Source organism: Lontra canadensis, unplaced genomic scaffold (genome assembly GCF_010015895.1).
Source record: "Lontra canadensis isolate GAN:19392208 unplaced genomic scaffold, GSC_riverotter_1.0 scaffold10, whole genome shotgun sequence".
NCBI classification, from domain to species: Eukaryota; Metazoa; Chordata; class Mammalia; order Carnivora; family Mustelidae; genus Lontra; species Lontra canadensis.
In genome coordinates, this window is record NW_022631004.1 from 14,535,779 (window position 1) to 14,557,018 (window position 21,240).

Here is a 21,240-nt window from a genome sequence, read left to right on the forward strand (position 1 = left end):
TTTTGGGGCTGCATCCTCCCCTGCCAGGGCCTGGGGTGAGGAGAGGCTAGTGGATGTGGGTGTGGCTCCTGAAGGGGAGCTGGGGGCTGCACAGGGGTGGGATGGCAGAGGAGCTGCTGTCCCAGCCACCAGAAGGAAGCTGCTGGAAGTCCTGGGGCTTGTGTGAGCTGGTGCCACACAGGAGGGAGATCAGGCTGCCACAGGGCTGAGCTGGGCAGGGCTGGGGAGCAAGCTTTTGATATGCAAACTAACCAGGGATGAGGTTCACTAGGGGTCCCTAGCAGCACACCATCCTCCTGCTCCCCCAGGCCAAGAGCATCACCTCCCACTGGCTGCCTCAAGGAGTGGAGTCCTTGGAGCAGGGGGAGGTCAGAGCCCCCAAGGAGGGAAGGGCTTAGCACACTGCTACTGCCAACTGGGGGCCAGCCCCCTGGTCGGAGGCAGTGACACCAAACGCATTCATTGCCATTAAATGACCCGTGTCTGGGCTTTGCTGACAAGATCCCAACTTCAGAGGTGCCAGAAACACTTATGCCTACCCAGAACCCGGTCCAGGCCCCCTCCCATTCCCTGTGTAGTCCTGTACCACAGAGAGCCTTACGCCCAAGGTTAGGGACACGAAGCTTGGCTGCACATCCAAGTTCCATCCCCCTGCCCCCGACATCTGCCAATGGCTCCCGCTTTGCCGCCCTCTGGCCAGCAATGTGATGGACCCTCGGCAGGATGACCTGGTGTCCCGGAAGACAGCTGGACCTGCAGGACAGCGAATTCCATGGTGCCAGGTCCCCGGAGCATGGCCCAGGAGAAAAGGGTGACAGGCTCTGGAAGGGCATGTTCTCATAGTCCCGAGGACTCCTCCTCACCTCGTGGGATCGGATGTGGCCAGCTGGGACTGAGGGGGGCCTCTAAAGTATGGGGAAAGGGTAGGGGCTCCAGGCCACTTGCCTGGGTCTCGAGGCAGCACTAACCTTGTCCATCATTGGAGCCTCAATTCTGATCCCCCCACCAAATATATGTGAACAGATACCATCTATGCACTCATTCAATCAATCCCATTGAGATCTATTAACAAAAGGCCTACTCCAGTGCCCAGCTCCATGAGAAAAGAATAGGTTTGCATGGACTAAGCCACTTATTATGTACCTCCCACCAAGAATGACCAGAGGATTTCCTTGTACTGGGATTCCTTTCCAAGAGGAATGGTGGTGCTTGAATCCACTGTCTCATTCAAGGGCCACCATGTGCCTCAGAGGTTGGCATGAAGAGCCCCATTTTACAGAGAAGCAAACTGCAACTCAAAGAACTTCAGTAATTTGCCCAAAGTCACAGAGTAAAAATGGAAGAGTAAGGGATTGGAACCCCAAGTCTGTGTAATTCCACGCTAGTGCGGATGATATAAAGGTATTCAAAGATGGCCCCGCGCTCATGGAGGTCGTGGTTTCCTGGACAGCCAGATGTAGAAACCACCGGCCTTTGTATAAGACCAACATGAAAAACGCACCAAATGCACACAAAAGGGGAACGGGGCAGGATCAGGTAGCAAGGATGCTTCCTGGGACCTAGAATTTTCACAGTTGATGGGACTTCAAAAGTCCAGTTCAGAAACTGTCAACCTGGAGTCCCTCTAAAGGGACCATAACCTCTGAAGAGTAGAAAGGGGCTTTGTCGGAGGCCAGTAACTGGTGACTGCTGATGTGCCAGAAGACCAGGTCCTGAGGCTCCCAGAGGCAAGGCCTCCTGCCTGAGGTCACATAGCCAGTGGCAGTGCGGGAACCCAGAGCCAGAGGCTGGACCACCAGTGGGGACCTGTCCTCCCTGTGCAGCCACTGACATTCCTGTGTCCACAAGGGAAAGCAGAAGATGAAGTCCCTTCTAGAATATGAGCATAGGCCTGCCAGAATGCTCAAAAGACTGCATGAGTTTATAGGAGCTGGGGACCGAGGCAGCCAGGTCCTTCCTCTTTCCCATGAGAGAGTGTGTACTGGACATATTTTAAGTTTTCTTGTATATTCTAATGTTTTGACATCTTAAAACACCTTCTTGGCAGGGAAGAGACTGCCTCTCCCTAGGCTAGTCAGTTCTTAGAGATAGCAAAGGGCCCCAGCAAGAGCAGACTTTTGATAGGCAAACTAATCCATCCAGAGGCACACTTCTTCTGGGGGGCTTGGTGCACCCTGGGAGGCAATTTTCCTCTGTCCTGAGCATCTGCAGGTCCAGGTCCAGGCAACTGGAGACCACCCAGATAGCCAAAACTATTCACACCAGCCAGACCTGAACTGTTGTTCATTTTTTGTTACCTGCAGAAACCCCAGTGAAAACCACAGCCTAACTCCTCCTCCTGCTCCTGTCTTCTACCTCCTGCCCACCCTGCTGCTTCCCCCTGTGTCCTTAAGATTTGTGAGTACTATTAACTCTGTTTTCCCGAGCCTCTCTTCTACCTCCACTTGCCGCAGCTGACTGACCATATCATGAAAGAATGCAAAACCGGGAGGTTTCTTGAGATTCTGCAGGAGAAGGGCAAGTCCCAAATGCTTTCTTCCTTTCAAAGCTTTTCACCAGGAAAAGTGTACTTTCATTCCCTGGTGTACTGGATTGAATAGTGCTCCCCATCCCCCCTCACCAGTTCTCGTCCACCCAGAACCTGTGGGTGTGGCCTTTGGAAAGAGGGTCTTTGCAGGTATAATCCAGTTAAGGTCATACTGGATTAGGGTGGGCCCTAAATAGTACCACCAATGTCCTTACAAGAAGAAGGGAATTTGGATATAGAGACACAGACACACAGGGAGAAAGCCATGTGAAGATAGACGCACAAATTATAAAGAGGTATCTCTAGGACAAGAGAGACTAAGAGTTGCTGATAACCACCAGAAGCTAGAAGAGATAAGGATGTATTCTCCCCTAGAGTGTCCAGAGGAAGTACAGTTACTTACACCTCGATTTGGGACTTCTTGTCTCCAGAACTGGGAGAAAATAAATTTCTACCGTTCTAAGCCACTCAGTTTGGGGTACTTTGGTATGACAGCCCTAGGAAACTAATACATGAGGACAGTCACTTTCTGATCAACCCAAGTTTGAATATGAGGGTCTAGCTAGGGATCCCAGTTTGTATGGACCAAAGTCCTTGGAAAGGTGGTGAACAGTGACTCTCTGCCTTTGCCACCACCACATAAGGTCATGGGCTGCTGACCTTGGCCCCTGAGCCCTCAGGCTGGTGCCCAGTTTTGCAGAACAAGGTCTGATGCACACAGATATCTGATCCCTGAAGTAGAACTAGTGGGGGATTTTTTTTTTTCATCCTTGTTATAAACTGAATTATGTACCTCCCTCCACCACTACCCAATTTATATGCTGAAGCCCTAATCTGCACTGTGATAAGGGCCTTTGAGGAAGTAATTAAAGTTAAATGAGGTCATAAAGGTGGGGTCCTAATCCAACAGGACTGGGTCCTTATAAGAAGAGAGAGAGAGACCAGAGATGTATATGCAGAGAGAATATCATGTGAGGACATAGAGAGAAGGTTGTTGTCTGTAAGCCAAGGAGAGAGGCCTCAGGGGAAAAGCAAACCTGCCACCATTTTCTTCTTAGACTTCCAGACTTCTGATGGTGAGAAAATAAGTTTCTGTTGTTTAGGCTGCCCATTTTGTGAGACTTTGTTACACTAGCTCAAGGAACTAATACGATCTTGCTCCCTCTTTCTGCAGCCTAATCCAGAGGGAAACCAGACGGCCCTCAAAGAATGATAACCAGGACCAAAGGCTATGAGGAAGCAGTAGGATGGGGGGAGGGGGGTGGGATGGTGGAGTAGGTTGCCAAGAGGAGGGATCTAAAACACCTAGGGGGAAGGGGCCTATGGAACCAGGTAGTCAAAGCAACAGAGAGGCTCTGGCAAGGGTCAGGAAAAGGACCCTTTGAGTGGCCCCAAAGTCCAGAGTGAAGGGGCATGGGTGACATGAGCAGCAGGAGCCCTTTCCTCTTCCCACATCTTTTCCGCTGGACCCTGGGCTAAAAAGGGCAATCCTGCACCCTCTTGGCCTTGGTCAGCCACAGAACAACATCTTCATTAACCAACTGTTGCGTCCCAGCCCTCAGGCTGAGCTGGAAACTTTAGCATCCAACAACAGGAATTTGGTTAAGAAATGATAATATATCCGTAAGATGGACTTGAGTTTGGGTTTGGGTGTGTTGAATTGGAGGTGCCCAGGAGTACTGCAAAGGAAGCGCTTCAGAAGGCAGTTGCCCATCTGGGCGGGGGGTCATGGGGAAAGGGAGAGAAAAATGAAACAAGATGGGACCAGGGAGGGAGACAAGCCATAAGAGACTTTAATCTCAGGAAACAAACTGAGCGTTGCTGGCAAGTGGGGGGAGGGATAGGGTGGCTGGGTTATGGACATTGGGGAGGGTATATGTATGGTGAGTGCTGTGAATTGTGTAAGACTGATGATTCACAGACCTGTACCCCTGGGGCAAATAATACATTATATGTTAATAAAAAAAAGAATTAGGGACTTGAAGTCCTCAGAACATAATCGAGGGGGCAGGATCTGTGAAAGGAGGTACATACCTGAAAACACGGGTCACAGCACTGAGGTATGCTCCTAACATGGATGGAGGTGGGCAAGTTGGCGGGGGAGGGGGTAGTCAGAAAAAAACAACAGTCTGCCCTGTGCACAGCTGATAGGAATGCAAACTGCAGCAGCTTCTATGGAAAACGACTTAGGGAGGTTCCTCAAAAAAATTTAAATAGAGAACTACCTTCTGGACCAACAATCCTGATGAGGGAGCAGGAGGCTGGCTGAAGACAAAGCAAAAGCTGGCACCTTGCACCCCCTCTCCACCCGCTCCCCTTGGTAATGTGTGTGACATTCCACAGGCACCCCTGACTGCCTTAAGCGAGAAACAAATAGTTAACTTGCAGATATCACAATCCTGCAAGGTCGGGGCAGCACATGCACGCATTTGGGGAATAAATAAGGAGAGACCGGCTGGCCCCACCTGAGAGTAGGCTGATGGCTCCAGGACAGTGAGAGCCATGCTAGGTGCCATGTTCTCAGGCTTGCAGGAGGATTCCTGTGGCTTTTTAAAAGGATGGCTTTATTAAAAAACCAACATTAGAGGAAATTGAAAGAGAAGAATGTATACCAATAAGCCTCTCACGCCACCAGCAGTTTTCATTCCTCCCAGTCCCCCCCCCCTTCTGTACCGTTATCTGCTTGCACATTGCACACCAAGCGCATGAAAGCAATAGGGCAGTGTGTTTTCCCCTAACATTACTTCATAAACACTCTCCCATGCTGCTTATTAGTCAGCATTTGGAATGGCTATGTAATATTCCTTTGTGTTGTTTTCTCATAATTGAGTTAAACAACCTGCTGAGGTTGGACATTTAGTTTTTTTCCAGTTTTGAGCGATCATGCATAACGTTGCTAAGAGTTTTATATACATGTCATTTTCCTTCATTGTAATCATTTCCTTCGGGCCAATGGAGTAGGATTTCTGAGCCAAAGGATATAAACTGCTTTTATAGATCCTGACAGGACATTGACTTCCTTAAGGCAATCTGCTTGTTTATTTATGCTCAGTGGCCCCAGCTAATGGTCAGGGACAGTGTTAATGGGTAAATAAGAGATGCCTTTCCTCAGACTCCTCCCGGAAAGATGCAGTTTTTCCAAAACTCTGGCAGATAATATGCTGAAATGTTTCACAGAGGACAACTGGCCTTCTCATTGTTGACAACAGCAAGAAGGAGCAACAAAGCCCTGTGCAGAAGAAACCCCTCCCAGGGTGACTCAGGGCGGCCCTGTATGAATCCCTGTTTCCCGTCCTGGGATCTGGCACTGTTGTCTCCTGGGAGTCACTTCGGTCACCTTCACTGCCCTCCCCATGTTCTTGCAGATGCTAAGTCAGGGAGAGGGGTTCCAAACACCCCTCTTCGAAATGGGGATCTCTGGAAAAAGGGGGTCTGGCTCCAGGTTGCTACTAGATGACAGCTGAGCTCAGACAGGTGCTCTCATTAGAGAGAAGCACGGCGAGAGACCATTGGGAGAGGCCACCCATGACTCCTGAGCTGGAGCAGAGCCTGGGCCAGCCTTTCTTCTGGGATTTCCCAAGGAGGGGAGGCTGTGGGATAGGACTGCAGGAGGGGCTTCCCACCCTCCCACCGTGTTCCCTGTATCCCTTGAATGGCTCTAAAAAGGATCTCAGGAAAAAGGGGCTCTTGCAAAGTTGCACATGGAAGGGCAGGAGCCCAGAGTTGCCTGGCAGCCATCAGACCACAGGGGTTCCCAGCTGGAAGGGCATTTGGGGCCAAGAAGGCCGGCTTCCCATCTCTGAGGAACTTCTCAGAAATGGAGGCCATGGGTGAAAGGTGGACATTATTCTAAGAAGACAAAACATACCATCTACTGGAGGCCGTAACAATGGGCCACCACCAACCTCTCCTGGAACCAGAGAAAGACAGGCAGGGCCATGACCCACCACCAACACCAACACCACCACCACCACACCACCACACCACCACCATCAACATCCCCACAGACTTGAGACTAGCTGGTTATGTGAAAAGCTCTCTGCTTTGCTATCCTTCCTCATGGGTCTGGAAAACTATTCAACATTTAACTGAAATTCAAATTTATTAGGGCATCCTGTATTTTTATTTGGTAACTCTCCACAATTGGGAGGCAACTGGAAAGGTGCAGGTCAGAAATGATGGGGGTCCATCAGTTTGCTGATAGGGAGAACATGGGAGGCAGGGGAGAGAAATCTAGAAGGATGCCTTGGTGTTTGGTTAATACAACTGGGTAAATCTTGGTGTCATTTACAGAGATGGAGAAGAATTGGGGAGAAACAATTTTGGGAGGGAAAATCAAGAGTTCTGTTCCCATGTTGAGTTTGAGATGCCTATGAAATAGCCAAGTGGGGATGGTACAAGTAGGTAATTGAACATTTTAGTCTGGGATTTGCGGCAAAAGTCAGTGGTGAGGACAGAGATGAAATATGGAATTTGAGGAAAGGCACCAGTAAGAGAGCTCAATGAATGAAGGGAAGAAGGCCAAGGACTGAGCTCCTTGTTACTCCAAGATTTACAGGTCAAAGAGGGGGGAGCAGAGCACCATAGAAGACCAGTGGATTGCTTCCCTGAATTAAATGAGAACTTCTCTGAATATGTTAGTACCTCTTTTTTGAGATTTATAGGGAAACATTTATTGAGCCCCTGGCATAAGTCAGGCATTGTGCAAGGCATATTATGTGCTAGCTCAGTGAATCGTCATAATACTGGCAAGCGATCATTATTGTCCCCATTTTAATTTTTTTTTCAATGAGTATTAAATCATTTCCCCAGATCACAACTCACACGTGATCAAGCTGATGTTTGAATTCTGGTTTGCCTCATTCTAAACCATCTGTTTTTTTGAACTGCACCATATTTTACAGAGTTGTTTGTTTTTATTTTTTCACATCTGCTCTTCCGGTTGGTAAGGTATTTATGTCAGGGACCGCTCTTTATTTCTCTTCATATCTCCCTGTGCCTCAGTGCCAGGCACATTGTGGGCACTCAACAAATGCTTGCTGTTTTGGATTTAATGCAAGAGGGCTCTACGCCCTTGGGCAGGGGCAGATAATGCACAATGCCTACAAAATCCTAACAGAAATGCTGAGAGTTTCTATCTTCTCCCCAACAGGGTGGAGAACGAGAGCCTGTGAGCAGCTCGGCTTCCATCCCAGCCCAAACCCAAAGTTCATCAGTTAGCGACAACATCTACTTGATAGCTCGGGCACATGCAAGCAGAAGATAGAACTATAAGGCAGACAGAAAGGCAGGTTTTGAAAGTATGAAGGCTGAGCCACACAGAGGGAAATGTGAGCTGCAGAAGGAAGCAAGTCCATCGCCATCCACTCTTGCTTAAATAAGAAAGTTCATCTTCTGAGCAAAATCCGGGTGCTGCGTTCACAAGTGCCTCCAAAAATCCCTCCAATCCTGGCTCCTTGGACAGAAATCAAAGCAGCTGACAAGTCTCTCTTGATGTTTTCTATACTGCATGATGAAATGAGGGCTGGATTATGATATCATCGGAGAGAGTTATATTCAATTAAAATCACCTAACAAACACTGATGATTCCTACTCTGTGCCGTGGACGATTATAAGCAGTTTCTATCGAAGAACTCATTTCATCCTCATCATGACACTTAGAAGTAGGAAGTGTTATCACTTCTGTTTTATAGATGAGGATGCTAAGTTTCAGGTAGTTTGAATAACTTGCCCAAGAGCCCACAGTAAGTGGGAAAGCCAAGAGGTGTAAACTGGAAGGCTGACTTCAGTGCCCAGAAGCTTTGTCATCGGACCACAGATAATGCCTCCTGCAGGAGACTGGGTAAGAGAAGTACTAATTGCACACAATCCTATCATCCAAGGTCCAGGCTCTGCTCCCCCGCTGTGGGACCAGGAGCCAGCACGTGCATCTCCCCTGAGCCTCAGTTTCTTCAGTGATACCTATGGACTCTCTTCTGGATTCCTTCAATTGTTAGGAGAATTAGATGACATGTCATATGGGAAAAGTCTTTGAAAACCATAAAGCACAATCCAGAGGTGAAAGACTGAAGGGCTGCTTAGTGGTCAGTATAAACCTAAAGGCAGGTTGGCAAACTTTTTCTGTAAAGGGCCAGGGAGTAACAATTTTGGCTTATTGGGACATATGGTCTCTGTTTAAGTTACTCAGCTCTGCCGCTGCAGTGCGAAAGCAGCCATAGACAATATATGTCATAAATGAATGAGCACAGCTGTGTGCTAATAAAACTTTGTTGGCCAAAACAGGCAATAGCCAGATTTAGGCCTTTGTCTAGAGGAAGGATACCAGGGAGATGTAGCTGAGATAGGTCTTCTGCACTGTCCTCTTATTTTCTAACAGTTTGACTGGAGACCCAGACAGCATAGTGTCAGATTTGCAGGGGACTTTCCCTCATGCCCACTTCTCTCACCTTAGGGGTGGTCAGAAGCATCCGCACAAGTAAGAGAGGTATGACAGGTTCTTCATCCTGGGTCATGGAATCTTTTGTGGAGAAGTCAGGATGTCAAAATTCTCTTCCTCTTTCTCCATCTCAGTTGCCCGTAGCTAGGAAGAGCCCCGAGTCCCTTCCGCTGGAAAAGCGCTGATGGCTTGGGAAGGCTCACACTGCCAAGGTGGGATGCAGGAGGAAAGGTAGTGTCTCAGGTGAGTGGGGTCTAGGTTGAAGAAAAAAGGCTGGTAGAGGGGGAGGGGTCTTTGAGGGGATCCCACCTCACAGGACAATAAAATGTGTGCATGCTGGTGTGCCTTTGGTCATATCCTGCACACATGGCGGCAGGCTATGGAACGGAGGCGGCGTTGGGATACTGGCTCAGATGGGACCGATGACACAAGCCTGAAAGGGAAAGCTTAATGACAGCTGTCCAAATCCAGATTCAGACTGAACCAACAGGCTGCAATACTTGGCAGAACCCAGTGTGATGACATTTAATTGGGATTCCTAACAAGATCTGCATGGAAGTTAAGGCAACAACAAAACCAGCAAAAGCCAGTCAAACTGACCTGGGATGGAGGAGCCCCCACTAGGCAATATCTCCTTTGAAAGAGATCTGGCGTTGATTATTAATGGCTGCATAGTATCCCATCATTTGGATGCAGTGTCATGTCTTACTATGAGTCACCATGAGCAAGGCTCGTGCAAATTTAGGCTACATCAGCATACATGCAATGTCTAGATCAAAGTGAGCCACCGCCCGGCACACGGTGCCCTCACCAGACCACACTGACAGTGCTGTGTCTAATTGTGTTTTCAATGAAAATCTGTTGGATGGAGGTGGGAGAGGGAGGATGGCTATTACATGGAGGCCACACATTAGCTGAGTATCTACTATGTGTAGAGCTTGATGTCCGGCACCGGGAGCACAAGGCCGACACGACACAGTACCTTATCCTAAAGGAGGTTTGTTTTGGACCACAAAGGGGAGCAGGCACACAAACCGATGATTTCTACATAGCGCGCCAAGTATGAAGACAGGCATGTGCACACGCACACACACGCTCACACGCACACACGCAGGTCTCCTAACCAGATCTAAAGAGCCTCTGTGGAAAGAATGAGGCTCGCTTAGCCTCTTTACTCGCTGAGGAGCAATCATGAAGATGAGGAAGAATCCTCGTTAGGAGCTGTTCCTGCAAGAGGAGCTGGAAACAGCATGCGTGGGCCATTGGAGGAGGATTGGGCAAGAGTTCCTGTCACTTGTGGCTGCTCTTCAATAGACATGCAATACTTCATCTGTCTGGGAAGTCAGGAGGGAGGTTCTCGCCTTGGGAGGGAGGGAGGTCGTACAGGATGTCCTCTGAGACCCCTTCCAAGGCTGCGTTCTCGGGGAGCTGCGGGTGGGAACAGCACCATGGAGTTGGCTGGCTCCTTCTCCCCCACCCCACCCAAGGAGATGCAGTGCTGGAAACCCTACCCTGTTTTTTGGCATGCTGAGCCCTGCACTGTCACGGCAAGTTCAGGATCCCTCAGGCTCTAGGAAGTTCTAGGCTTCCCCTGTGGGTTTACTAGAAGCAGGTGGCCTATGGGTGCACACCCTCCCACCACACCAAGCATACCTAGCTCTCGTTATAGACTAAACCAGTGGGTGCTCAGTCTAACCAAGCATGCTTCTAACCCTTGGCAGTTCAGAAAACAAAATTCCTCTGATTGTCTGATAATGATGGTAATAACAATATTGTTAAATAGCAACACTAATAATGATGATCACTGAGTACTATTTATGTGCCAGGCACTAAGAGTTTTCATGCATAAATTAACTTACTTAATCCTTACAACAACTCTATGGGGTAGGTATACTATTGTCATCCCATCTGATAGATGAGAAAACTAAGGATTTGAGAGGTTAAATTTTTTGCTCTAAGATTCAGTCAGTGGCACAGGCCGGATGTGAACCCAGAAATTTCCCCTCAAAGCCTATATGTTATAGCTATTCTCTTAGAATATTTAAAAGACCCATGGAGCCCATTGCTTTTCAGATGATGGCTTGTATCTCATTTGTGGATCATGACATGAATGCAAGGGTTGTCAGTATTTTTTTTTAAATAAAGAGTATAGAATAGACTAGAAAATCATCGGCATTCATCACATTTAGGGTTAGTTGGATTATGGGTGGGATGTGTGAACTAGTTGTGATGTAAAATTTATTAACGTAGGTGATGGTCAAAAAGTCTGGGAAACACTGACCTAGTCCAACCTGCTCACTTTACAATTAAGTGTACTAAGGTTCGGACAATGATTTTTCCCAAGATTACAGAGTGTTAACGGATGAGCTGGGACTAAACCCAAGTTTTTTCTGACTCTCAGTTTCCACTATCAAGCTTAACTGACTGCAAAGAAAACCAGGAAGAAAAAAAAAAACACCCCAAGAGTAATAATACCCATAGTAGTGGTAGTACTCCCACTAGAATAACAACAGTACTCCTTCTAACGTGCCTATTGGGTGCCAGGAGCCACTTTTCAAAGTGCTTTTGATATGTTAACTTATTCCAATCTCATAACAACCCAATGAAGCAGACATAATTATTTTCCCCATTTTCAGATGATGAAAGTCAATTAGAGAAAGATCAAATAACTTGGTCAACGTCTCATAGTTGGTAACAGAGAAGAGGTCATTCAAACCCACCCAGGTTGTCTTCAAAGTCCATGGCGTTACCCAGTATACAGTACTGTGTGAGACTGCCTGTCTTCCTCTTATCCCTAAATGCTATAATGCCAGCACAGTATACACCGTGATTATGTGTAATGATATAATTAATTACACACTTCTTCCACCAGTCCCATGTCCTTGAGTGGTGATCCTGTATTTACCATGCCATTTAAATACTTGACTAAAACTGAAATAATCCTATTTCACCCCAACAAATAAGATCTCCTTCAAGGTTCCATGTCTCTGTTATTCATTCATTCATTCATTCATTCACTCATTCATTTATCATTTGCATTTTTAAAAACATCATGCAGAACTGAAGAGAGTAGGCAGAATTTTTTCAAAAATTGTGCATAATGCCCTACTTTGTTCCAAAAAGGATAAGGGCAGTTTACAAGGATACAGAAAATACAATAAGATAATAGATGTGAACAAGATAAAGAAGGACGTGTGTGAGATGCTAAATAGAGGTAGGAACGAGACAAACAGAAAAATGCTTTCTGGAAAGTCTATACAGTAGCTGTAGGAGGACCACAGATCTGTCTCCAGGTTTTCATTTTAATTACCTTCAAATTCATATCTTTTAGTGGGATGACAGCTCACTCTTGGTTTGCATTAATTGCCTCTTGAAAGCAACTTTAATTACTTCCAGATTCATAGTCTCCTTGGGTGAAAACAAACTAATTCCTCAAGGCGAGCATACCTCCTTCTGCAACTAAGACTGAAAATAATTTCTGCCTGTGTTGATGTTGTGTAATGGAATGAACAACATCCTCAGCAGCACCCCTACAATAAGCACAGAGGAGAATTTCGTGGCACTGTTTCCAACAGGTGGTCCCAATAAAGTCCAAGGGCATCACACTCTCAATTCCGAGATGCATAATGAAATCAGTAATTGGCCATATAAATGGCTATGGGCTCTGAGCACACTGTTCTCTGATTTCAGAGTCAAAGACCTGTTTGGAATGAGGTGATCAAAAAAAAGGGGTGTTCAGTTCAAACGACATTTGGATCACTTAGTGTTCAGCTGTCTCCAGCTGTTACATCTCTTGGGAGTCAGAGCCTCCCCCCTCCCCCCACTTTACACAAGCAGACGCTCCTCTGGCAAATAGCATTAGCTACGTCACACGTCCTCACGTGCATGTGTGCTGACTGCTGATGATTTTAAACCCTCCCAGAGCAGAAATCACATCTCATTATCCTTTTTATTCCCATGCTACAGACTGAATGTTTGCATCCTCCCAAATTCATATGTTGAAATCCTAACCCACAATACCTAACCTAACCCATTTCACAGGAACTCTCCCTATTCCAGCTCTGTAGTCTACATTACCATAAAACTCCATCTTCCCGAGAAATCAAAGACCGAGGTGTTTGCACTTCCCCCTCTGCTATTACATTTTTACAGCAGGAACTGCAATTTTACTAAGGAATTGCAATTCCTTAGTAGTGTCATGACAGGAGCGAGGTGGAAGACGTTATTCTTCATGGTGACCCTTTGTCACCACGGTGATGTCCCTGAATAGTTATGAATAACAGTGAGCCTCCTCTAACACTTTCCATCACATCTTCCCTAAAGTGCTGGACCAAGGACCTCATAACCCCATGACCATCCATTCTCAATTCTCTTGTTCATGAACATAAGCCTGATGGTCAATATTGTCCCAAACTAAACGTGGAACACAACAAAAACATAATAGGGAACCATCAGTCCAGGTCATAAGCAATGACTTGAAGAGATAGAAAATCTTAGAGGAATTTCAGGGTGGGAAGAAGGGACTGACGGAGCCTCCTTGAGAGATGTTGGAAGGCTGTGTGCATAAAACCTGGCAATATTATGGGAACATCAGTAAAGTTCCTAAGAGGATGCTGGTCAGGAATGGATAGGTAGATGGTGGGTAGAAAGCCCAACTGAGAAAATAGTTTGGGTGAAAATAATTTAAATCCAGATGGCTAGATCAGACAGGGGAAGCAAGGCTGATGCATAAATAGGAGGTATAGTATTTACCTTCTATTTCAAATACTTGGATGAAGAGAAGAACTGAGACAAGTCTCCTAGGAGGTTTTATAAGAGTAATATTGTTCTGTGATTAGGTTATAATTTCACAATACTGAAACATGGTAAGAGCGAGCATTTGTCCCCCTGTCATTTTTTACCAGTTATTCAGACACAGTACTTGGTTGCAGTGGATGATTTTGTCATCCAGTCGTAGGATGTATGATCTCTGTGTCAACAAGGAGGCCTTGAAGTCTGAGACTGGTTCAGAGATCCTCCCGTGTCAGTCAGTCTGGGCTACTAAAACAAAATACCCGGTGGCTTAAACAGCAGACATTTATCAGTCACAGTTGTGGAGACCAGGAAAGTCTAAGATCAAGGAGTGCGCTGATTTGGTTTTTGGTAAGGGCTGTTTTCCTAGCTTGCGTATGACTCCTTTCTTCTGTGTCCTCACTTAGGAGATCTTTCTCGCTCTCCCTCCTTTCCCTTTCCACCTCCCTCTCCCATCTCTTCTTATAAGGGTACTAATTTATCATGAGGCCTCCGCTCTCATGACCTAATAACCTCTCAAAGGCCCACCTGCAAATACCAGCATATTGAAGGATAAGACTTCAACATATAAATATGGGGGCAGGGGCACAATTCAGTCCTTAGCACCTCTTGTGCAAGGCAACCTCAGCAGGACAATGAAGAACATGTTCTGTCCAAGGTGGGGAAACAGGCACAGCAGAACGAATGCAAGGCCAGGCAAGCTCTGGTTTACACTGAATCATGGATCTCCTCATGGTCTTGATATTTTCACAAAAGGAGCACCAATGGAGGTCTTCAATCAGGGTAATCTGAAGAAACTTCCTACCTAAGGTCAGGCAAGATCTCCTTAAAGAACCCTAGACTTGTCCACCACATTCCTAAGTCCCCTCCCTGGGGGAGAGGCAGCTGGTGACTATATTTTTCATTGGCCACCCTCACCGAACCCCTCCCAGGGGCCCACATGATTTTCTAGACAAGGACCTGGGGAAGGGACAGAGCCAAGAGATAAAGTATGATGCTCTGTTTCATCAGATTAGTTCAAATCTACCCCAAACTATCATGCCACACAGGCAATCTGGTACCCAGAAACTTCAGGCTCAAAGGTAATCACAATGATCAATATCCTCCCCAGGTTTCCACATGGAATAGCTAATGAGGTGTGGCAACATTTTGGTTAGATTGGAAAACCATGTTCTACCCTCCCTTCTGAAACTTCCAGGATGTCATCATAAATCCCATTCAACCTCCGAGTTGACTAAGCCAGGAGGAAAGTCTTTCTGCATCATGCCAGGCAGCACTACCTGTTAGGAACTCTCCTCTGTTTTGAATGGGAATCTGTGTCCTTACAATATCACCCATTTGTCTACTTCTACCCTCTGAAGCCACACAGAATATGCCTGCTCTTTTCCATATGGCAACCCTCCAGGCACTAGACGAGAACCTTCCTTCCCTGGCAGGCTTCCTCTTCCCAAGAGATGATGCCTTCCAGGCCTTCCAGGCCTTCTAGGCTCCAGAGACCTGCCCCAGGGTCCCCATCTGTCTGGCTTTCTCTTCTAGACCCTCTTCTGTCACCTAAAAGTTCCTATTCAGCAAAGGGATTGTAATACCATAGCCTAGCTTTCCTGCTGGGCTGAAACAGTTTCCAAAAATTCTGGAAATTTGTTATGGTTGTGGCTGCCAAGACCACAAAACCCAGATCCCAATCTCCCACTGAGAAGCCCAAGAACATGTTCAAATCATCCTCTGCCTGGATATTAGCCCTGGGTCCTTGAGATGAATCATGAGTTTCTCTCATTGTTGCTGCTGGCCGCCCCCCCTCCCCAGGTCAATGGGTGGTGGGACACACAACACCTCTAATGATGCCCTTTGCCCTGAGTGTAGAACCCCGAAGGTGAAGGCAGCATTGAACATCCCATCACAGGGCCCAGCTGACTATGCTCACTTGACAGGAAGTAGGACAAGACCGGTGAGGTCCAGGGCATCTGCCTCATGATGTCCAGCGAAGGGTCATCTGCAAGTGCTTAACCTCCAGATCCCTGTCCTAGAGTTAACTCAAGGACCCCACCCTCAACAGTCGAAGTCATCTCAGCCTGGCCAGCAGCCTTGCTCTGACTAACCCCGCTCCGTGCAACACCCACACTTGCACCATGTGCGCCTCCTGTAGATGACCACAGCATTTGCTGTGTCAAAATATGGTCCCTGTCATCAACCCTATCACATTCTGCCTTAGGACAGGGCTCTATCTGTGTTCCTTTGCTTTGTTTCCCAACTGGGAGCTCCCTGAAAGAAGCCCATGGGTCTTATTTGGCTGTGTCTCCATTCCTAGCATGGAACCTGACACAAAGCAGGCACCCATGTAGGACAGGTGAGGGTGAAAAAAATGATCCCTTGGCTTTACTTTGTCAACACCTACACATCTCCATTGAGAATGGTGGGTGGGTCAGGAGAGACTACCACAACCGCTGTCTGTATCTGTTACACCATCTATAGCATGGTGGGGTAACCTGTGAGTGGTGAGCTGGGCTGCTCAAAACATGGGAGTCCTCCATTTGATCCCTTTCGAAGTCCATGAGCTCTGCATTGTCTTGCCATAGAATGTGCTCCCAATTCTAGCATATGACCAGCCTGTCTTATAGATGGAAACTGGGGATGGTGAGGTTTTGAGCTTTTGACTCTCCTCCCAACTTCTGCATTCATAAACAGGCCAGACAGGCATGCCCACCCTCATATACTGCCTGGGGCAAACCCATCCCACTCCCAGTAATTGCAAAAGGTATATTATGACAGCAGGTATATTATGACTCTGATTAGCCTCAGCAGCAAAATGTCTCATGACTATCTTCATCATCCCCAGGAAAAGGGGCTTAGCCTGCTCTGTGCAAACCACGGCACAGTGCTCCATGGAGGATCAGTATGATGGACAAGTCCCATTGTGATGTGGGAAAAGCCAGAAGCCACTGGGAGCAGACAGGTCTCTGCTCCTAGACTCGGGATCTCCCAAGATCACATAGCCCCTGCCAACTCCTAATCCCACATGAAATGGGCAAAGCTGCTAAGAGTTCGCTGGTCTGAAATACCAGCCAGTGTCCTTCTTCGTGGTTTCCATGGTGACAGGAGCAGTGGTCAGGCTTATGACCGGGGAAATGAAGAGCAGAGGCTCCATCTCTCGGGCTCCCATCTGTTCTTGCTCCCCACACACCTCCTGCTGCATCCTTAAAGGCCAGACCAGAAGAGGGTGCCCTTACCTGCTAAGATGAAGATGCCCACAAGAATCAGGAAGACCAGAAGGTAGAGCCCGAGGACAGCATGCTTCAGGGCTGACAGGGAGCCCAGCTGGGTGCAGCAGCCTCCTGTTCGTCGCTTGTGGCATGGACCTAGACAATAAAAGTAAGAAGACGAGAGGAAAATGAAACACTTGAACACCCCACAGTGTTGTTTTTGTTTTTCTTTGGTCTCATCTCTCCTGATGTATGGAGATGCTCACACAGAACCTCTCATACACCTTCTGCGCATCTGTAATGCAGCTGTAACGATGGGGAACTTTCCAGAACATGACAAGCTTTTGAGCTTTTGACTCTCCTCCCACATTCTGCATTCATAAACAAGCCAGACAGGCATGCCCACAGCTCATACACCCAAAAAACCCACTCTCCTGGAGCCAGAAAAAGCAGGAGAAAAAGCTCAGATAGGCTGCAATATGTGTCCTTTACAAAAGCATCACTGTCCCATGGAACCCAGAGAATATGGAGGAAATTTAAAACGGGGGTTGCAAACTTTAACTTCTACGGAGGCCAGAAAGGGAGGGAAATGAGCAAAGTGGGTCACGTGGGCCTGGGGAACCTGACAGCTCACACCCAGTGTGGTAGAGGTTGTGATGGAGGGGTAAGGGCCAGGTGTTGCCGGACAGAATTTTCAAGACAAGCCAGAAGCAATTTTGAGAAATTGCCCTATTTTTAAAGTGTTGACAACTAAAATAATAATAATACAAAAGACAAAAAACTTACAAAACACTAGGGACTGTAAACAAAACATGCTTACATGCCAGATCTGACCACCCGTTAGCAACCACAGGTTTAGATTAACAGGAAGACATAGTAACTTCATTCCGTGAAACTACATGAGGCTCATCGGCTTCTGGCCAATACGGAATGGCAAAAAATATCAGTGCTCTACAGGACCTCATGGATCTCTTAGTACAACCCCTTTTTACAGTTTACAGATGGACTCCTCCTTCGAGGCACACTTCTCAGATGGCCAGGGCAGAGACCGGGAAGTCACTAACTTCCATCTGCTTCATCCATGGACTGTGGAAAGAAGAGAGATTGTCTTGTCCTGACTCCCAGCAGGGCAGGCAGGAATTGGTAGAGGACATTTTTCCTAAAACATGCATGCCTCTATTATGCTTATTCTCCCTCTCCTGGGATGGACAACGTTGCTAACTGACTGGAGTGTGCTAGATGTGGAGGAAGATGTGGGAGGAGAAAAAAGTCAAAATAATTGATATTATGAAATGTTTATTTATTTTTAAATTTTTTTCAAAGATTTTATTTATTTATCTGAGAGAGTGAGAAAGTAAGAGCACAAGGGAAGAGGGGGGAGGGAGAAGCAGACTCCCTGCTGAGCAGGGAGCCGGATGTGGGACTCAATCCCAGGACCTTGGGATCATGACCTGAGCCCAAGGCAGATGCTTAACCAACTGAGCCACCCAGGCGCCCCTCCAAAATGTTTTTAAAGATGTAATGATGTTTGTGATTCCTTGGCAACTTGGGGTTTGCCAGTGAGATGCTTCAAGGGCTACTCATTACTTTTCGGGTACCATGATCACCTCTGGGGCCTTTGGGAGGTTTGGTTACCGGGAGCAAGAGGATAGGTGACCACACTCGTGTCCTGGCTCCCCAGAGGTAGTGTTGAGTGAAGAACATTTTCCCACTCACTTACTCCATTTCACTAAGAATACTGCTGCTCAAACAGCTAAGTAGAACAATTACATAATAATTCCATAAAATATCGGGTACAATTTGGAGCCAAGTCGTTAAAGAAATACAAAGTCAAACACCATTCTCATCACCCCTTAACTGTGAGCAAATTTTGAAAAGTTAACCTGCTTTTCCACTAAGACTCGAGAAGCGTGCATCTTTTTAACTTCCCCTAAGTCTCCTTTTCCACAATGTTCTATCCCTTCTACACAACAGACCCTGTTGTTTTGCTCCTGAATCTGAAGGGTTCTTGTTGCATTTTGCCTTTTGTTGTTGTTGTTCTCATGAGAGCTGCTGGGTCCCTGGTTGCAACTTATTAGAGATGAGGCTGTTTTCCTAGAGAGTCAGAACGGGAGGCACAGCATTGGATACTACACAAATACAAGTTTTTGCTATCCTGACAGCTGTCCCAGCCCTCCTGCTCTACTCCCCGCTTCCTCTTTAGATGATGCCAGTGGCCACCTAACTGCTGCAAAGGGTCAGAAGATTGCCATGCTGAAATGCCATTATCCTGATGTTTATCCCAAACCAATCTTGGGCTCTTCCTTCGTTGCCTTTATTGGGGCAAACTGCAATGATCTAGTTTTATTTTTTCCCATCAAGAAAGAAAGGTTCCCTTCCCCTTTATCTGAGGCTTCTGTTTAATAGCCAGCACTCACTGGTGACAGGTCCCTTCATCAACTAATGCACAACACAGGCCTCCCCTTCTTAGAGAGCATCATTTTTTAAGCAAATGTATATTAAACAAAATCTGCCTTCAGTATAACATACAAGAATTTCAAACAGAGGTTTTCCACAAATGCATTAGACAAGCAGAACGTGAATGATTCTGGCAAGTTAGCTAGAGAATGTGATTGTAAGGGGAAAAAAAAAGATGATTCAGGAGAAAGACAAGTTACTAAGTCTGCTTAAAACACATTTACTGACTTTTTAAAGTAATGTGGCAGCATCATGTTAGCTGGGTAAACCATTTAAATTATTTAGGCTTATTGGAAGATTAAAAACACTCCAGAATGATACAGTCAGTAAAACCAAGGCAAAAAATATGTTCACTTATTTGTTAAAAAAAAAAAAAAAAGAGAGAAAAGAAAAATGTAAAAACATGGAGGACACTTACATGCATATTACTAAGTGAAAGAAGCCAACCTGAAAAGGCTACATGCTTTATGATTCTACATGACATTCTGGAAAAGGCAGGGTCTAAAGGGAGGATGAATAGGAGAAGACAGGATTTTGAGAGTAGTGAAACTACTCCATATTATACAATAATGATGGATACATATCATTGTATGTTTGTCTAAACCTATTGAATACATAACACCAAGAGTGAATCTTAACATAGACTATGTGGACTTTCAGTGATAGGGATGGGTCAATGTAAGTTCATCAGTTCTAGCAAATGGACCACACTGGTGGGGGATGTTGAGAGAGGCTGTGCATGTGTGGAGGCAGGGAGTATAAGGGAATGCTCTGTACTTCCCACTTAATTTTGCTGTAAACCTAAAACCACTCTGAAAAAATAAAGTCTACTTAAAAAACAAAAGGGTTGACATGGATTCTTGAGATAAAAACTTTCACAGGCATTTACTGACCACCCACTATCAATTGCCCTACTGTGGTAGCCAGCGTTCAAGATGGCTCTCGTTGAACCCTATCCCTTATCTAGTCTCCTTCAGCACTGCACTAGGATTTGGTTGGTGTGACCCACAGAAGTGATAGTATGTCACTTCTGAGATTGCACAAAAGACACAGCGGCTTCTCCTTACTCACTTTGTCTCTCTTGGAACATCCATTCAGGGGAAAGCCGGAACTATGTCATGAACACCCAATGAAGGGATTACTTGGTAAGGAACTGAGACCCATGTGGGTAAGCCTGGGAGCAGACCCACCAGCCAAATCAAGCCTTTGATAGCCACACTCTGACCAAAATCTCGCCAGCAGTCTCATGAGAGACCACGGGCCAGAACCAAGCTAAGCTGCTCCCAGATTCCTGCCAGATTATATGTAAACACATATATATGTAAACATATAATTTGGATCTGAAAAAGTAGACAAAATCTTGGCTTTCCTTGCAAACCCATGGCTTCCTCAGAAACTGGGATAATAAATCTTTGTTATTTTAAGTTGCTAAGTTCTGGAGTAACTTGTTATGCAGCAACAGATAGCTAATACACTTCTGACAGACATCATAAAAGGCAAAGATGACAAGCTGCATGAGGGAGAGACAGTGTCATCCTGTTTGCTTCCATCTTCCCAGTTCCTAGCCCAGGGCCCAGCACATAGCAGGCATTCAAAATATTTGTTGAACGAGAAATTAAAATATGGCTGCCGCCCTTCAGAGGCTCACATCTGAGGGGAAGAAGGCATGTCAACAGGCATCGGTTACACAGGTGTGAACGAAACTGGGATGGAATAGAGATGGCAAAAGTCCAGTGTTGCATGGCAGAGACAGTGACTCATTCTGTGTGGGGTTCTCAGATTGTGCATGAAGAAGGCAGCCACTCAGCAGGGCTGAGAAGGATAGGCCTTT

General features: G+C 46.5%; 1 protein-coding gene across 3 annotated transcripts in view; it reads right to left on the reverse strand.

Annotated features, from left to right (window-relative positions):
* The window catches only part of SCARA5 (scavenger receptor class A member 5), a 118,607-nt gene that overhangs the window by 72,630 nt on the left and 24,737 nt on the right, over nucleotides 1–21,240 (reverse strand). For all 3 annotated transcript variants that reach the window (XM_032855682.1, XM_032855681.1, XM_032855684.1), the window contains exon 3: nucleotides 16,980–17,108. In XM_032855682.1, the coding sequence (XP_032711573.1) occupies nucleotides 16,980–17,108 (129 nt within the window). The remainder of the gene's footprint in view (nucleotides 1–16,979; nucleotides 17,109–21,240) is intronic.